General features: G+C 37.8%; 1 protein-coding gene and 1 non-coding gene across 2 annotated transcripts; one reads left to right on the forward strand and one right to left on the reverse strand.

The window, feature by feature from the left end:
• Positions 1–16831: 16831 nt before the first annotated feature.
• On the forward strand, positions 16832–19380 carry LOC140861391 (uncharacterized). Its single transcript, XM_073264411.1, has 3 exons — positions 16832–18438; positions 18538–18796; positions 18907–19380. The coding sequence occupies exons 1-3, from the start codon at positions 16832–16834 to the stop codon at positions 19378–19380; spliced, it is 2340 nt and encodes a 779-aa protein (XP_073120512.1).
• Positions 17228–17334, reverse strand: LOC140869866 (small nucleolar RNA R71). Its single transcript, XR_012146857.1, has one exon. It is a non-coding gene; the product is annotated as a small nucleolar RNA R71 (small nucleolar RNA).
• Positions 19381–19429: the final 49 nt, after the last annotated feature.

Here is a 19429-nt window from a genome sequence, read left to right on the forward strand (position 1 = left end):
TTCAACAATAATACCGCCGTTTCAAGAGCATAGCCCCAAAACGAAGGTGGGAGCTCAGTGAAGCTCATCATGGATCGAACCATGTCCAACAAAGTTCGATTGCGACGCTCCGAAACACCATTAAGCTGAGGTTTCATAGGAGGAGTCCACTGAGAGAGAATCCCATTCTCTTTTAGATAGCTCAAAAATTCGGTACTCAAGTATTCTCCACCTCGATCCGATCGAAGTGCTTTAATCCTCTTACCTAGTTTGTTTTCTACTTCAGCCTTGAATTATTTGAACTTTTCAAATGATTCAGACTTATATTTCATCAAATATAAGTACCCATACCTAGAATAATCATCAGTAAAGGTAATGAAGTAGGTGTGACCAAATTTTGTACCAATACTAAATGGTCCGCAAACATCCGTATGGATCAAATCCAATAGATTTTGACTACGCTCAGGTTTTCCTTTGAAAGGAGATTTAGTCATTTTTCCTTTCAGGCAGGACTCACAAGTAGGTAGAGAGTTAATATCAGACATATCAAACATGCCCTCTCCCACTAGCTTGTTCATCCTCCTTGAGGAAATATGACCTAGCCTAGCATGCCAAAGGTTTGCCGGGTTTTGACTATCGATTTTCCTTTTGTTCGTTGTTACCGGTTTATCAACATAATTTATTGGAACGTTTTTTAATTTTAAGTTATATAGATCATTTTCAAGTTGTCCATTTCCAATCAAACATTCATTCTTGTAAATATTGCAAATCTCATTCACAAAATTGCAAGAAAAACCATCTCTATCAAGCATAGAAACAGAAATAATGTTTTTAATCAAGTCTGGAACAAATAAAACATCTCTCAAAAGTAACTTAAAATCGTTCTGCAAAATTAAATAAACGTCTCCCACAGCTTTGGCTTCAACTCTAGAACCATTTCCGAGCCTTAGCTGGGTCTCACCCATTCTAAGCTTGCGACTTCTTGTCATCATCTGCAAATCATTGCAAATGTGAGATCCACATCCGGTATCCAATACCCAAGAAGTAGTATTAAGTGAAACATTTATTTCAATATAAAACATACCCTTCGCAGTTCGCAACTGCTCTAGATATTCCTTGCAGTTACGTTTCCAATGACCGGGTTTCTTGCAGTGATGGCAAACATCCTTGGACTTTTCCATGTTTGAAGCCTTTGTCTTGTTCTTCTTCTCGGGTCCGGTTTTCTTGGATGGGGCAGAACGTTTCTTACCCTTTGTACTTGGCCCCTTCTTAGTAGAAGAAGAGGAGCCCACCAAGAGAACCGGTTTATCCTTCTTTAAAGTGGCTTCATAAGTTACAAGCATATTGACCATCTCTTCAATGGAGGCCTCTATCTTGTTCATATTGAAATTCACCACAAAACCGTCAAACGATGAAGGAAGAGAGAGAAGTAATAAGTCCACATTGAGTTCATGCTCCAATACCAATTCAAGCGTTACCAACTTCTGAATGAGCCAAATCACGCGTACCCCATGATCACGGACCGAAGTCCCTTCACGCATGTGACACGTCATTAACTCTTTTACAGTAGCGAACCTTTCAGCTCTCGATTGAGCCCCAAAAAGTTCCTTGAGTTGTACGTGAATGTCAGCAGCATTCACGGTATCCTCAAATCGCCTCTGGAGTTCATCAGACATCGAAGCTTGCATATAGCATTTGGCCTTGATATCATCGTCCCACCATTTATCAAGTTTGGCCAACTCTTCCGGACTTATATCAGCTAGTGCTTCCTTCGGAGGAGATTTTTCTAACACGTAGAACATCTTCTCCGAGGTCAAGACAATCTTCAACTTACGGAACCATTCCGTATAGTTTGCGCCAGTCAGTTTATTTTGTTCGAGAATAGAGAATAGTGGATTGCGCGAATTAATCTTAATGAAATACTGAAAAGAAACAGACAATAATCAGTGATTGTTTAATTAATTTACTAAGACATAAAATAGGCGAAATTTATTTTATGAATCTCACTCCCACAATTTTAACGATTTCACTACCCTCTAGTGAAAACGAGAAACATTTTCTTTAGTGGGAACATGGAGTCCAATTGACAAACTATAGTCCCGAATAATATCAGCCAACCATAATTTTCAAAAGGTAGAGCCCAATTGCTTCCAAAGCAACCTCCATGTTTTTACCTCATGTCCAATAAGGGCCCAATAATATGACGCCTTTTATTGTGACATGTCAAGATGACCCATCAATATTAAGTTGTGATGGACGGTCGCCATGTGGATCCCCAATAATATGAGCCAATCCTATGGGAGTTCCATCCAACTTACAACATGTGTCGATCCAATGTACAACTTTCCGACGAACGGGCCCCCCCAATAATATAAGCCAGACCGTATCCGCGGGTTGCATCTCATACATTGATCGTTGATGGAAGGTAGGAACATTTAAACAATATTTAAATTTTCTTTATTTATATTGATATGAATTTTAAATCATATTTAAAATGAGGGATTTTTAATTTTGAAAATTTGTCTCATCATTTAAAATTTGTATGCTTGCGGGATTCATACAATTTAGTCTAAACATGCATACAACGATAATATCATATATTATATTTTAGGATGATCGATTCCATTACTAATCGACCCGTGGTTGCCAATCACGAGTCTAAGTCCAATCCTAGGTGATATGCAAGTATGCAATGCAATCCTATTACATTGTGCTTCCAATTTTCATTTCTTCAGTCTTTATCATTGCTTGCTGGTCCCACCTCCATCTTCAAAAACTCCCACTATTTCTAGTGAATTTACAATAAATTACTATGACAAATAAAGGGATACATTGTAGGGGTGGGAACGGGCCATAAACCAGGCCCACTTTTATTACAAATGATAAAATCAAATTTGGGCCATAAACCAGGCCCATTAATAAAACCCAACAATCAATAATAAAGTCAAATGTAAACAACCTAACATACACCTATAATATTGGTCATGACAATCGATCATCCTTATCCAATAATATTTAATTCAAAAATTAATTTATTGGATATCATGCAATGGCAATAAATATAAATAGATAAAATCATATTTCATACATAAAATCTTATTTTATATATAAAATCATATTTTATCTATTTTATCCATAAAATCATATTTTACATATAAAATCCAATTTTATCTATAAAATCATATTTTATTATCAATTGTACCAAAATTAATAATTAAAGATTTAATTTATGGGATTAAATTTATAAATTTCCAAAATTCAAAATTTATCCAAAAATTAATTTTCTTAAAAATTTTGGGCTCAAACAATTTTGACCCATTGCCTGGTGGACCAACTGAAACAATTTTCAATCGGGCCAAAAACTGGGCCCAAAACCATTTTGGTCTAGAATTCATAATTCACGAAAAAATTTAATTTTTAATAAAAAAAATTTCTGGGCAGCCCGGGACAATCCCGGGCTGCCCGCCCATCGCTGGGCTGGACTCGTCCATCCCAGCCGCTGGGCCGCTCCATGCGGCCCAGCTGCGCGGGCTAGGGCAACGCTTGCCCTAGCTCGCACAGGGCTGCTGCGTGCAGCCCATCTGCGCGCAGCCAAGCTGCACGCGGCGCTGCTCGCTGCCTTCGGGCAGCGGAAGTTTTAAAATTTTATATGGAACGATTCCATATGGGTATCAAATTCCTACGATTAAAATTGATAATATAAAATTTAAACAATATAAATTTTACCTTAAAATCTCGAAACGAGATTATGGACACCAACAGATTAAACTGCTCTTGTTGTATATCCCAGGAACTGATGAACGAACAATTCTTCAATCAGGTCCACGAACAAAAATTTAATCCCTCTGACAGACTGCACTAGAAAGTCTATCAGAAGTTTCTACGAAGAGAAATAACAGATTTGATCTGTTAAACCAGACTGCAAATTCGAAATTCACAGGCTGGAATTTTCGAACAGAGACAGGAGAGGGGGAGGCCACACCTAGAGAGAACAACTAGGGTTTTCGAAAATTTTGTGACCTATGTTATGTAATTTTTGTACTGCAATAACTTATTTATAATGTGGGCTGCTAACAGCTTAAGGCCCATTAGTCATAAGTTCAAGCCTGACAAGCAAAGCCCGCATGTTCAGAAATTAATATAAAATTCATCGTGACTCAGATTGATAAACCAATTTCACCAATGTGCACAGAAACCATTTCTGCATCTTTTAAAGTCAAGATAAATTTTCTGAATCCGAATTCAGTGGTTTCCAAAAATGTCCATCACTATGTCATTTTAGGAAATCTTACTCCCTCTACTCTTAAATAAGAAGTCCCACTTCTTTATTCACTAAATTTAACTCTTTAAATTTAATTATCTCAACGGGGATTAAAAATCCATTACTTGTGTGACCCTCAATGGTTCAGGGATACAGCTAGCCGTGGGCTCACAACTCCTTGTGACTCGGAACAACAATTTCCGACTTGCCCATGGAATCATGGTAAGAGCGCCTAGCAACATCGCCCCATGATTCCCTAGGTATCACTGATAGTGCCTGCAAGAACCAATAGATTTTGGTTAGCGTACAGTATGGTCCCTTCATCCATATATCCCGATCGAATCAACAACCATTGGTAAATCGAGAGTCGTTCGAGATTCGATAACTATGCAATGCATCTTGAAGATCAAATAGTGACATCGCATGTGCTACTAAGAAACCATTTCTTAAAAACACATCATGTACTCTGGCCAGAGATTCGTCACACTAATATCTCCTCAGATTGCATAGGATATCCACACTCGCAAGTATGTGGTGAATCCTTGACAACAAAGCATCGACTCCTATATGTGTCGTAACTGTACCCAATCCCAACACCTGATGACCCCAATAGAGTCGGTAAACGAGTCAAAGTACAGTACTAGCATATAGAGTCTCAATGATGTTTCAAGTAGTAAGTACTAATGGTGTACAACCAAAACCGCGGACTTTATCCACTCGATAAGTGATAACCACTTGGAAAGTCCGGATAGGGTAGTTCGATCATTCATCGTATGAATATCCATTTGCATGCTTTGAACATCTCTATGTTCCATACCAATGAAACGTGGTACTCGGCATCGCAAATGCTAGTCCCAATCTTGAGCGATCCTTATCCTTATTAACGGACGGCTCAATCGACTAGGAACTGTTTAGAATATACAATGACTATAAGATGTGTTTCATGATAGCCATCCCCATGTGCCACCACATCTTACATACACTATAGTATATTCAAGGTCTTCATCTAAACATCTTATAGTATGTCACAACATAATAATATGATAAAAGATAAAGTAAATGCCATTATAAAAGTGTAAATTATATTAAACAAAATATTGTTTATACATAGAGTCATAAAAGCCCTTAGCCACAAGTTGGCTCACCGGGCACCCACTCTTTCATCTAGGTGGCCTATTGGGAATCTGGAAGTAGCAGAGCGATCCTGGCGTCGTAGCGAAGCTGTGCCTAAATTTTGAGACAGTCGCCATCAATGGCTGACGACAGACGCAAGTATAGCTATGTTCTCCTTAAAATATTTAGGAGTATGCAATAACTTAGTTAAGGCTTTTAGAGCTTATAAAATGATGCATGAGTATTTTCATTGTAGATCTGTTGATAGGCTTGGAACATAGAGTGGGACTGCTAGGACTGCCTGTAGTAAGATACATAAGTATTGACTGAGATAGCCAGCGGGTTTTCATGCTTATATGTTGCATTTGTGTGTCATATTATTATGCAGCATATGAATATCATATTGTGTTTGTCCATATTTTGAGATGAGCCATGTAGGGCAGCTCAGCCCTGTTCGGACGATTGATGTCGAGTGCCCTGCGACCGATGGGTTAGCCGGCACTGGCATCTGTAAGACACGGTCTACATCCGGTAGGAATGAGCAGTGTACGCAGGGTTTGATTTCCGGGTTGTACCACTCATGTCCTAGGCACCATTACTGAGCAGTTGTATACAGTTATCCCAGATATGGATACCCGGTCATTTGTATGCATCATATTTGTATGTTTTACCCGTGCTTTCGTATTGAGCTTAGAGCTCACGTCTAGTATTTTCTGTGTATATGGACACCCCATTCGATGGGGCAGGTCTAGGTGCAGGATTGATCACCAGAAGCTTGGAGTGGCCAGTGACCTTGGAGACAGCAGAATTAGCTGTAGGGTTTTTCCTTAGGCTTATTTATTCATTGGGTTGTATAATTGAATTTGTTTAACCGGTTGTATTCTGCCGGTATGCTTTTATTTAAGTTTTTTGCAGCAATTTATTTAATGCATGCTTAATTATGCTCTAAACTCTAATTAGGTAGTGGATCCGGGTAGGGTCGTGTTACGCCTTAAACGGATACAAATCTCGTATAATGAGATAAATGTTTTTAATGCATTAACAAATCTCAAATTAATATGTTTTGATGATTACAAAACTCGGTTAATTGTTAATAATGATTTTAAGTGAGAAATTTGCAGATATTAGAATTTATTGTGTAAGGAAATTATTCGATGCAAGTACCATGAAAATCAAATATTGAAGAAAAAATGAAGTGTTCGGATTTTGATATGTTCGGATGGTTCGAAGATTTTCATGAATAAAATAAAGATCGGATAACAGGCTCAGAGGCAACGAAGACCACTTCGGACGATCCGAAGTCAGTTCGGACGGTCCGAAAAATTTCCTGGATTTTAATATTGCTCGGAGACACTTTTGGAAGCCACGAAATGCACACTTCGGACGCCCCAAAGAAAAGTTTGGAGGACCCGAACTAATTATGGCGATTGAAGATTATGTCGGAAGAAATTTGCCGGAATGAATTTAATGCAGCCGTTCGAACGACCTGAAGACGAGTTCGGACCACCCAAACAGTTCACCAGCCGCATAATTTGAAATTGAATCAGACAAAGTTCGGACGACCCGAAGACCCATTCGGAGGGTCCAAACCAACACAGATCAGCAACTATAAATACATGCCATTTGAAGCCATTTCAAATCATCAATTCATCTCCTCTCTTATTTATAAGCAATATCCTCTCCATCAAGTGTTCAAGTGATATTTGTGCGATATATTCAAAATCTAGGGTTGTTCGTATAAGATCATTTGTGAGTTGGTTGTTCGATTGTTGTAAACACTCGTGTGTGAAGCCGAGTGTATTGTGCGAGTGTTGTGGCTATCCTTGGAGCCCTTAAGGCCAAGTGTATCGAGTTGTATCGGCGCGGTGATCGTGTTGAGTTGTAAGGCTATCCTTGTAGTCATCAAGGCCAAGACGTTCGAAGTGCTAGTGGATCCTTGGTTAATCGATCTTAATCAAGAAGAGGAGACGTAGACGATTTATCGTCGAACTTCCATAAACATATCCCTTTTACTGCTTTATTTACATGACGCATTTATTTATCGCATTTATATTTGATTGCTTTAAGTCTTCCGCTTGCGTATTTGCATAATCGCTTTAAATTGCTAAAGTTGCCAATAGAACCTAAATCCCCCCCCCTCCCCCAATAGTTTTTAACAAGTTGTAGTAACCCAAATTCCATTTAAAGATAATAATATGTTAAACATGATTAAGGGTTGGTAATTGTCCAATTCCGGGTCTTAATCGGACTTCAGAATCAAGAATTGGATTTTCATTTTCTGAGCCAGTTCGGATGGTCCGAAGAGGACTTCGGATGGCCCGAACTCAGCACACCGGGGGCTTCGAAGATGGCTTGTTGACTTCGGAGTTAAGGCAAGTTCGGACGATCCGAACTAACGATCGGACGGCGCGAACTCCCTCATGCCATGCAAGCAGGATTACTCAGCCATGGATTTTGACAAGTGTCGGACGTAGAGAAGTTCGAACGATCCGAACCTGAGTTCGGAGGCTCCGAACCCGACGTGGCTTGCATGCATGCATTGAGTTGGATCGGACGATCCGAACCCCAGTTCGGAATGCCCGAACTTGTCTGAAAATTTTCCTATAAATAGGGTCCTTCAGATTCATTTCTGATTACGAATTCTCGAGTTTCCTTCTCCAGTTATATAGTGTGAGTTATACACTTGAGGGCCCTATCGGTTATAATCGAGGTTCTGGAATAACCAAGGTGTGGTTATAGTCATCCGGGACCAGCGACTCCAAAGGGATATCTACGGACGAAGGTATGGTCCGGGAATATATTTATGTTTTGAGAGTACTTATTAGCTTATTTAAGGCTTATAGAACTTGTGTAGTGATAGGGTGAACTTTTGAATATAGGCTTGGAACCTAGGATCTACTATACTTGAACTAGCCTAGAGGTACGTACACATTGACTGAGATTGCCAACGAGTATTCATGTTTATATGTTGCATTTATTTGACATTATTATATGGCATGATATATGATTTACCGTTTTCCATATTCATATGTCATGTGCATATACACGTTGAGCCTATACCTTGTTATACCTGATTATAGAGCCGCTCAGCTCTATACTCGATAGTCTATCACTGAAAGTACCGCGATGGTGGGGACATGTATGTCTGACTACTCTGGTGTACTAGACGAGTGTGGTTTCACCCAGAGGTTGATCCGTGCGGTGGCAGCACTATGTGGCGCCGGTACTGAGCATGACTTTTCAGATGACCATTTACCAGTTATCTTGTTGCATGCATTATATACATATGTTTACTCATGTTTATGTACTGGGCGTTAGCGCTCACGTCCTAGTTGTTATCTTGGACACCCTATTTCACGAGGCAGGTCGCAGGATGGACGGAGCTGGTAATTCAAGGCAGGACTAGGGAGCAGGAGCCTTGAGGAATTTATTATACAGCAGAATTCGATATAGCTGTATAATGTTTACTTTTAAGTTTTTCGATATGGTTTTATCACTAAAGTATTAAGCTTGGATATACTTTACTAAGCTGATATGTAAATTATGGATTATGTTTCCGCACGTTTTACTCTGTTAAGTATTTTTCTGTATTAAGTTTAATGCATGCTATTAGTTGCCAGTTAGTAGGTGATTCCATGCAGGGTCACTACACAAGTGGTATCAGAGCCACCTTTTTACAAAATATTTTCAAAAAGGCTCTATGGCAAATCTAGCGAGCGATTATGCTCAAGGGCAATCAACCAATCGTCTTCCTCTTTTCAACGGCATAAACTACGGCTAATGGAAAAATAGAATGTCCCTATATATCCAATCCGTGGATTATGATCTTTGGAAAGTGACCATGAAAGGTCCCTATATACCTATGAAATATGTTGAAGGGGTTAACATTCCTAAAGGAATGGATTACTTTTCAAAAGAGGATATGAAATTAATTTCTCAAAATGCTAAAGCTATGAATATTTTGCATTGTTCCCTAGATATGAACGAGTAAAACCGGATCTCGATGTGCTCATCCGCAAAAGAGATTTGGGACAAATTGGAGATATTGCACGAGGGAACCAATCAAGTCAAAGAGACAAATATCGATCTACTACAACTCAAATATGAGACCTTCGAGATGGAATCCAATGAAGATATAGATACAATGTTACGAAGGCTCTCTCAAATCATCAATGAGCTAGCCCAACTTGGAGAACAATATCCAACCAATCAAGTGTGGAGGAGAGCTCTACGCGCCTTACCCAAGGAGTGGGATGCCAAAAGGACTTCCATCATTGAATCAAAAAAAGGCGACACCGCATCCTATGATATTGATCAACTCCATGGGACCCTAAAAACCCATGAGTTGGAATTGTCTACAAGGAAGGGAATGAAGAAATAAGATGAGAAAATCAAGGCAAAGGGGATTGCCTTATCCAGCCAAGAAAAGAAAGAAGAAGAAGATGATGATATGACTCTCTTCACAAGAAAGTTCAAAAGATTTATGCGAGGGAATAACTTCAAGAAGGACAAGAAGACGGATAAGGAAGTTACGTGCTACAACTGTCAACAAAAAGGGCATTATGCAAATGAATGCCCTCTCAAGAAGAAAAATGACAAGGGCAAGAAGAAAGCACTCATAGCCACTTGGAGCGATAGCGATGTTGATGAGGAGGAAGCTAATATCTGCCTCATGGCTAGGAGTGATAACATCATCTCTAACGACGATGATGAGGTACCTTCCTATGATGAATTATTGCATGCATATAAACATATGTTTGATATGGCTAAATCACTTAGAAAGGAAAATAAAAAACTCAAAAATGAATTAGAATCTAAGGAGCATGAAAACATAAGATTAAAGGATGACATTGCTCATTTAGAAAAATCATTTGATAAATTCAATGTTAGTAGTAATAAATTGAATAATTTACTAATCATGCAAAAATGTAGCCTTGATAAAGGTGGAATAGGGTGTGTTAAGAAATCTATAGACTTTACTAGCCTTATAGCTAATGCAAAAATGAGATCACCCCCTGCATGCACTTACTGTTGTAAAATAGGTAATGCTAGACATAAATGTAGATCTTTGAAATATCAATATGATCAAAAGAGCTATATGAAATGGAGGCCTAAGAGTACTTAACAACTCATTAGTCGGCATTATGAGAACATGATCTAAGGGAGTTCATCATAGACCAGTTTAAACTGCCTTGACTTGCTACTGGTCTTCCTGATGAACGCTGCTTTGTCCAAGGAAATATGTTCTTAAAGAGGCCATAGCCCTACCTACTATTGGGAGCACTCTTAGAAAGTGTCGATGATGTCGCTATGAGAGACTGAACTCTTAGAAGTCCATTTTGTATCCCTCTTTTCTAACATTGTGGACCCAAAAGAACTAAAGGGTACCAAAATCAATTCTTGCAGGGAAATAGGAAAACTGTTCTCCCTAGCATATGATATCTAGAAAGTGGATGTTCTAGACATATGAAGGGGAACAAGGAGCTACTCCAATCGGTCAAACCAAAGGAGAATGGAACTGTCACCTTTGGAGACAACAACAAAGGAGTAATTGAAGGAATCGGCTCAATAGATATTTCTAAATCTTGCTTGATTGATGATGTACTCCTAGTGAAAGGACTTAAGCATAACCTACTAAGCATAAGTCAATTGTGTGATAGAGGTTATGAAGTCAAATTTACTCCCCAACACTGCACTATATCACTCACGTCTGACAAATCCATAAATTTCAAAGGATATAGAAATTAAAATGTTTACAAGGTTTCTTTAAATAATTTATCTTTGACAAAAATTAAAAGCCTTGTATCCTTGAATGTTGATGACAACATTCTTTGGCATAGAAGATTAGGTCATGTTGGTCTTAGTATCATAGAAAAACTTTTTAAACTTGATTTAGTTATCGGTATGTCAAAACTCAATTTAAAATTAGATTCTGTTTGTGATGCGTGTCAACTTGGAAAACATACAAATGAATCTTTTAAAAGCAAAAATTTTGTATCTACTTATATGCTCCTTGAACTTCTCCACCTAGACCTATGTGGTCCCTCGAGGAATGCTATCCTAGGAGGGAAGCTTTATACATTTGTCATTGTGGATGATTTTTCACGTTACACATGGACATTGTTTTTAGCCCACAAAAATGATGGCTTTGATTATTTTAAAACTTTTTGTCAAATGTGTTGAGAATGAGAAAAATCTTTCAATAAAGCAGATCCGTAGTGACCATGGAACTGAATTTCAAAATGAGAGTTTTACAAATTTTTGTGAAGAGAAAGACATCGGTCACAATTTTTCTTGTCCTAGGACTCCACAATAAAACGGGGTCGTTGAGATAAAAAAATAGGACATTTGTGGAGATTGCGAGGACCATGATATGTGAGATTCTAAAGAAGTTTGGGATGGAGAACACAAAATCATCATCCACACCGATGAGCACAACAATCAGACTCGACAAGAATGAAAATGGTAAATCTGTAGATCAATCTTCCTTTCGTAGTATGATTGGCTTCTTACTTTATGCTACTGCTAGTAGATCGGACATTATGTTTAGTTTTTACTTCTGTGCACGATTTCAATCATGTCCAAAGGAATCACATTTGTTTGCCTTGAAACGCATTTTCAAATATCTTTCAAATACTCAAAATCTCGTCTTGTAGTATTCGAAAAATTCTTTCTTTGATTTAAAACCATACTGTGATGCCGAATTTGGTGGATATAAGGTGGATAGGAAAAGCACTAGTGGAACTTGTTTCTTTTTAGGAAACTGTTTAGTGTATTGCTTTTCCAAAAAACAAAATTGTGTTGCGCTGTCAACGACCGAATTCGAATATATGACTGCTGGTAGTTGTTGTGCGCAAATTCTTTGGATGAAGCATCAATTGCTCGACTATGACGTCTCCTTTTCAAAAATCCTTATTTTTTGTGATAACACTAGCGCCATATGTCTTACAAAGAATCTTATTCAACATTCGCGCACCAAACATATTGATATTCGTCATCATTTTATTCATGACCACATCGAACAAAATGAAGTTGAATTCAATATGTTGACACGACAAATCAAATTGCCGATATTTTTACAAAACCACTAGATGAAAACACTTTTATTGGTTTGCGTGGTGAACTTGGCATGATTGAGTTGTAATCGCTTGAAGACATAAAATAAATTTAAATGTCACATTAAGGGGGAGCTTAATATTAAAACTGAGCAATTTAATTTTGGATAATATAAATCAATTGTATTTATTCAAAATTAAAAAGCTCACATTTTATGTGAATTATGTGGTTTAATACTTATATGCAAAATTTAATAAATTTTAGGGTCATCCTCGAAATTCTGACTTCGGCCAGTTTGGACCACCCGAACTGCCTCGCGCCTTTTCAGTTCAAAACTTTCAAAATTCCCTCCGATATGGTCAGTTCGGACCCTCCGACCATAGCTTCGGTTCGTCCGATCCCTGAGAGGTAAAACTTCAAAATTTGACCGCCTTACTGTAACGCCCCAAAATTATCTTAATTGACTTTATTTGAGATAATCGGAGATTACAGAGTTCAAGAGATGACTTGATTTTGATCACGGTCCTTTTTTGCAAATTTTGGATTTTTCACGGATTAAAATGCAAATATTGAATTTGTTAGATATTTAAAGGAGTTTGAATTGTTTTTTGCACTCCATCACCTCCTCCAACACGCCTCCCCTCCATTGAAGACTCCCCAACGTTTCTTCAAGCTTGGGAATTCTCCGGTTTTGTCGATCCGTCCGTTAGAATTTTTTTCATAAGGCAGATTAGCGATCACGGCTGCAAGAGCTTCGTTCTATAATTCAGTTGAAGGTCGTGAGTTGCGAGATTTCAGAATTTGAATCGTTTTAGAGATTGTAGCCGGTTGGAGCATCGAAGTTTGAAAGAGGTATAAGACGACTTAGACTTGAATGGAACGAATAACTCGAATCCGACTTGATTCGAGTATTCCGGAGAAATCACATATTTCATGTTTACGTGAACTATTTTAGTTTTGATTGAATGTATTAGAATTCATATGCATTCATATTGAGCCAAATGATTGTTTTCATTTTGAATTAGACGTTCTGGGGATTATAGTTGAGTGGCTTTGTAGGCGATTTACCACAATTGCAGATTGATCTCTCTATAATGCTCCGGAGTCTAGAGGATTGAAGTATACATCATCCACCTCAAAAGGAGAGTTTGGTGTGATCATTGTGATACTTTATCCTTGGGATCCCAACCGAAGAAAGAAAAGACGAGATGCATTTTGATTATCAGAGTAGATAATCTAGATATTTTGAAGTAATGCATTCATTTCACTTTCTTTTGATTATGTGAAAGTTTTTTTACATCTAGTACTTGAAGTTGATGTATTTCATTTTGAGATGCTTATTTGATATAGCATGTTTGTCCCTTTTCCTGGGAATGTTATTCTCATCGGATTATCCAGCTGTTTTCTTGTCTTTGTATGTGTGCTTGGCAACAGGTGGGGCAGGACCGAGTCAGAGATCACATGGATAGTTGGGATGTAAAGATAGAGTGAGGACTTGGTTTTTTAGAAGTCGAATATGTAATCGAACTTAGATTGTATTCGAACTCGTTATGTTTTGTATTGAATAAGCTAGACTGAAGCATGTTCTACTAGTTTGAGATTGTATAACTCTAGAGCTACCTTGTTTTGGTTTATGCATGTCGATTGAAGTGAGTTATGCATGTTGTATATCGAGATTTGAGATGTTGTGTTGCTTGATAAGGAGAGCATTTTTGTTTTTCTTTTCTGCAGAACTATGCCGCTCGATCGGTTGATTATTACCGATCAAGCGAGCACCCCTAAGCTGAAACAGAAATTTGGGCATTTTGTGTCCGCTCGATCGGTAAGATTTTACCGATCGTGCGGGGGCCTTTAAATTTTCGGACAGTACTTGGTTTTTTGTTTGGCCGAGCACTGTTCTTTTTTTAAAAAAATAAAAATTTCTTACTCCTTTAATCTTGGAGCTTGTTTTCTTATTATTGTTGTTTAATCCTATATTGATATTTAGAACCGAGGCCTCACATTAAGTGGTATCAGAGAAATAAGATCTTGGACTGAATTTAGAAGTGAGCGGGGTAGATCGAGTCCGCATCAATTGATTTCTCGCATGTGATTGAGTTATTTAAATTGATTTGTTAAATACCATGCGAGCATGATTTATTAATTGAGAATTATTTGAATTACATGACTATGTTATTTAAATTTATAAAGCATGATCTACTGGAGATATAAATGTTTTCGTTATCAACTGGTATCCGAATTCTGAGAGGTTGTAAGGGCACCGAATTGCATCGATTGAGATATCCTGTGTCCTAACCTTTGGTTATCTGATGGGTCCTCGTCGAGTTATTAACAGGAAACCATCGCCAGTTACTTCTCCGAATGAGCAAGCTAGTACAGAAGTCGATCAGTTTGATGCCACAACGATGCCTATGGAAACCTTGTGAAGAGGTTTCAGCCGTTTAACCCTCCTTTGTTACTAGGTACAGAGAATCCTGTTGACTGCGAGAGCTGGTTGGATGAAGTTGACCAGTTGTTCGATTCCCTTGACTATTCTGATGACCGCAGAACCAAGTTGGTCATTCATCAGCTTCGTGGGGTTGCAAAAAACTGGTGGATCAAGACAAATTGATCCATGGAGAACCGAGGTACATGATAAGTTTATATTTTAATACATTTATTTAATTTATTTGTTTTTTTGAGTAAATTGAATTTTGATTGTTAAATTGTTGTTTGTGGCTCGTAATAATTGTTTTTCATGCCGTATAGGTCCTATCGAGCGAGATGAGTTGAAACGATGGAAAAATAAAGGTTTTCGAATAGTTTCGGTACCCCTGCATCACCTGACCGAGTATCTCGAAACAAAAGAAGAAAGGAAAGGAAATTGATGGGTTAAATGTCGTGAGATGCTGAAAGTATTAAGTCTTGAATTGTGCAAGAATTGTGATTGGGCTGAACGTGATTGGATTTGGGAAAAATATAAACAAGTGCAGCAGATTCCAACCGAGAAGAAATAGCCACAAAAACGATCTGATTTCTTTAAACACATTCCAGCAGCCGAGAATTGGAGAGGGAGAAGTGGGCTGAGCTTAAGAAAAAAAAAATCCCATAAAAGAAGAATGCAGAATTGGGAGATGAGGAGGCTACCGAAAGAAATAAAAGAAAAAGAGGAGCCGAAAGGAAACTCTCAGATTTTTACGGAAGAAAAAAATAAAAGAGAGCAGCGCAAGAGCAGATTTCTGGAGACGGCAGAAAGGATCGATTTTGAACAAGGAATCAACCAACGAAAGCAATTTCGAGAGTTTATTCTAATATCTAGACTTTGTTCTTGAATTTATTTTGGATTAAACTATGTTTGAATCGTTGAGAACTTTTGTCGAACATTTTTATTCATTATAATTATGAACTAAGTTTTGTTTATCGAGATTAGGGGATCCGTTGCTTTAACCTATTGTTTGATTATTGATTATTTGATTGAGTTCTTGAATTCTTAATGGCATATTTTATTGGTTTTAATGCTTTCAAAGATTAGCTACCTTTGAATGATTATATGTACTATAATTAAGATCAAGAGATGAAATTATAATATGATATAATGATTTATGCCGTGGATTTAGATTGAGATAGAGAGATAAGATCAAATACATGTGTGATAGCTATAGATTATTTTAATCAAAGGTTAGTGGTTTTCATGAATCTTGAATGCGGTATTGTTTGTTAAACAAGTGAACAAGAATTACTTGTTACAATTCAATATTAGGTTTGATATAGCTCGAGAGAGTATATTAAATAAATTAGGAGAACCCGTCACCTTAGGAATAGATGGAATTTCAATTATAAATAATATGAGAATTTTAGGGGCTTGCAACGGTGAACCGAAATCTTGATAATTTTCTCCTATTGAATTTTTCCTTGCTAGATTTAATTAGTTTTGGTTGGAATTTGAGTTTTTATATTGTTTTAATTTTATTTTAGTTTATTAAATTATTCAGCCATTCTTCGTAGGTAAAATATAGTTTAAATAATTTTATTTGGTATTTGTTAGTTAGTCTTGGTGGAACGATAACCCTTATTTTGCTATCTATACTAAAACTTGACAGCCGTACACTTGCGGATTAATTCGTGCTGTTATATTAAATTGGTGCATTGATATTTATACTATTTTTGAGTTTAAATAAAAGCACGGTCAAGTTTTTTGCGCCGTTTCCGGGGACTAATTCTTTGCAATATCATAAGAGATTATTTGACTGTAGTTTAGCCATTATTTTTTTTTTCAGTTCTGATTTTTGCTTTAATTCTTGCGCGAGCTTATATTTTTCTTATTTATTCTTGCAGGAATTTGTTTTATAGTGGATGCGAAGGAGTTAAGTGCAAGAACTTGTGCCTTTTGATCCAGATATTGAAAGAACTTTTCATAGAAGGCGAAGAGAAACTCGAGAATCAATGGCAGAAGATACTGAGGAGCCAGCTGCTAGACAGATGATGGACTACGTCCAGCCCATGGTTCTTGGCAATATGTCTAGCATTACAAAGCCAAGAGTTCAAGCTAATACTTTCGAGATCAAGCCAGCAATCATCCAGATGATTCAGACATCAGTGCAATTCGGAGGCTCTGCAACTGATGATCCTAATGCTCATATTGCGAATTTTCTGGAGCTTTGTGGCACTTTTAAGCAAAATGGCGTTACTGACGACGCTATCAGATTACGTTTATTCCCATTTTCTTTACGTGATAAAGCTAAATCTTGGTTAAATTCTTTGCCTACAGGGTCAATAACTACTTGGGAGATGATGACAAAAGCTTTTCTATCCAAATATTTCCCACCCTCTAAGACTGCAAAAATGAGGAATGATATCACCAACTTTGTGCAGCATGATACTGAGACTTTATACGAGGCATGGGAGCATTTCAAGAAGTTGTTGAGGAGATGCCCACACCATGGACTGCCTGTCTGGATTCAGGTACAAATATTTTATAATGGTTTATTTTTTGCTAATCGTTCCACAATCGATGCAACTTCAGGAGGTACTATCATGAGAAAAACACCGGAAGAGGCATATGAACTATTGGAAGATATAGCATCACACACCTACCAGTGGCAGTCAGATAGGAATATTCCAAAGAGACCAGCTGGAGTTCATCAAATTGATGAGTTCACGACAATTTTTGCACTGTTGGAAGGTCTGAACAAGAAAATAGATAGTATGATTGTGACAGCAAAGCAGGTTCAGACGATCACATGCAATCTATGTGGGGGGAATCATCATAGCACTGAGTGTCAAGTTGGGAATCCATTTCAACTAGCTGAAAATGCAAATTTTGTTGGAAATATGCCACCGAACAACCCTTACTCGAATACCTACAATCCAGGATGGAAGAATCACCCAAACTTCTCATGGTCTAACCAAAATCAGAATCTGAATCAGCAGAATGTCATGAGACCGCCACTTGGATTTGCACAGCAAGACAAGAAGCCAAGTTTGGAGGATTTGATGACCAATTTCATATCATCTACTGAGACTAGACTTCAAAATCAAGATGCTTCTATTAGGAATTTGGAGACTCAGTTGGGACAGTTGGCTAACATCATTTCAGGGAGAACTCAAGGAACTTTTCCAAGTGATACTGAAAAGAATCCTAAGGAGAAAGCGAAGGCTATAACACTCAGGAGTGGAAAAGAGATTGGCTTAGAGATTGGCGGCAAGGAAGAAAAGAATGAACAAGAGAATAAGGAGAGCGAAAAAGGTAAACCCTCTATCACTAAACCTAGCACACCACCAAAGCAAGTAAGTATCCCTCCACCATTTCTTGCAGCCTTGAAAAAGGCAAAGGTAGATGCTAGTTTTGCTAAGTTTCTTGAGGTTTTTAAGAAATTACATATTAATATTCTATTTGCTGATGCTTTATTTCAAATGCCTAGTTATGCTAAATTTTTGAAGGATATTTTATCAGAAAAGAGGAAATTGGAGGAATATGAAACTGTGAATTTGACTGAGGAGTGCTCTGCAATTGTTCAAAATAAATTACCTCCAAAGTTAAAAGACCCAGGGTGTTTTTCCATACCTTGCACCATTGGTTCTATTTCATTTACTAAAATTTTATGTGATTTAGGTGCAAGTATTAATTTGATGTCTCTTTCTATTTTCAGGCGCTTGGGATTGGGTGAGCCAAAGCCTACTACAGTGTCTCTACAATTGGCAGACAGATTCATCACATATCCACGAGGAATTATCGAGGATGTTCTAGTCAAAGTGGATAAATTCATTTTTCCAGTGGATTTTCTCGTGTTAGACATGGATGAAGACATAGACATGCCATTGATTTTGGGACGACCATTCTTAGCTACTGGGAAAGCGCTTATTGATGTTCAAATGGGGAAGTTGATCCTTCGAGTGGGAGAGGATCAAGTAATTTTTAATGTTTTTAAAGCTTTAAAACACCCACACGATGAGCACATGTGTTTTAGTATTGATTTTATTGATGTTTGTCTGCTGAATTTTTGCGAGGTTCATATAAGGAATGTTTGGAGGGATGTCTACTGAATCCAAAAGCCAAGGATGAGCACGACGAGGAGAAGAGTGAGATAATTGCACAGCTGCATTCTAATCCTACTTACAAAATACGTTCAAGTGGAAATCTTGGAGAGTTGGGACAAAGAGATATCAAGCCACAAAAGCCATCAATTGAAGATCCACCAACTCTTGAGCTTAAACCTTTACCTTCTCATCTTAAGTATGCTTATTTAAATTCTAAAAATTCTTTGTCGGTGATTATTTCTTCATCTTTGACAGGGACAAATGAAGAAAAGCTCTTGAGGATCCTTAGAGAGCACAAAAAGGCATTCAGATGGAAGATAGCGGACATCAAGGGGATTAGTCCTTCAATTTGCATGCACAAAATTCTGATGGAGGAAAAATACAGCCCTGTGGTACAGCCACGAAGATGCCTCAACCCAAAGATGCAAGAAGTGGTAAAAACTGAAGTTATCTAGCTATTGGACGCAGGTATTATCTATCCCATTTCTGATAGTTTGTGGGTAA

Source organism: Henckelia pumila, chromosome 4 (genome assembly GCF_033568475.1).
Source record: "Henckelia pumila isolate YLH828 chromosome 4, ASM3356847v2, whole genome shotgun sequence".
NCBI classification, from domain to species: domain Eukaryota; kingdom Viridiplantae; phylum Streptophyta; class Magnoliopsida; order Lamiales; family Gesneriaceae; genus Henckelia; species Henckelia pumila.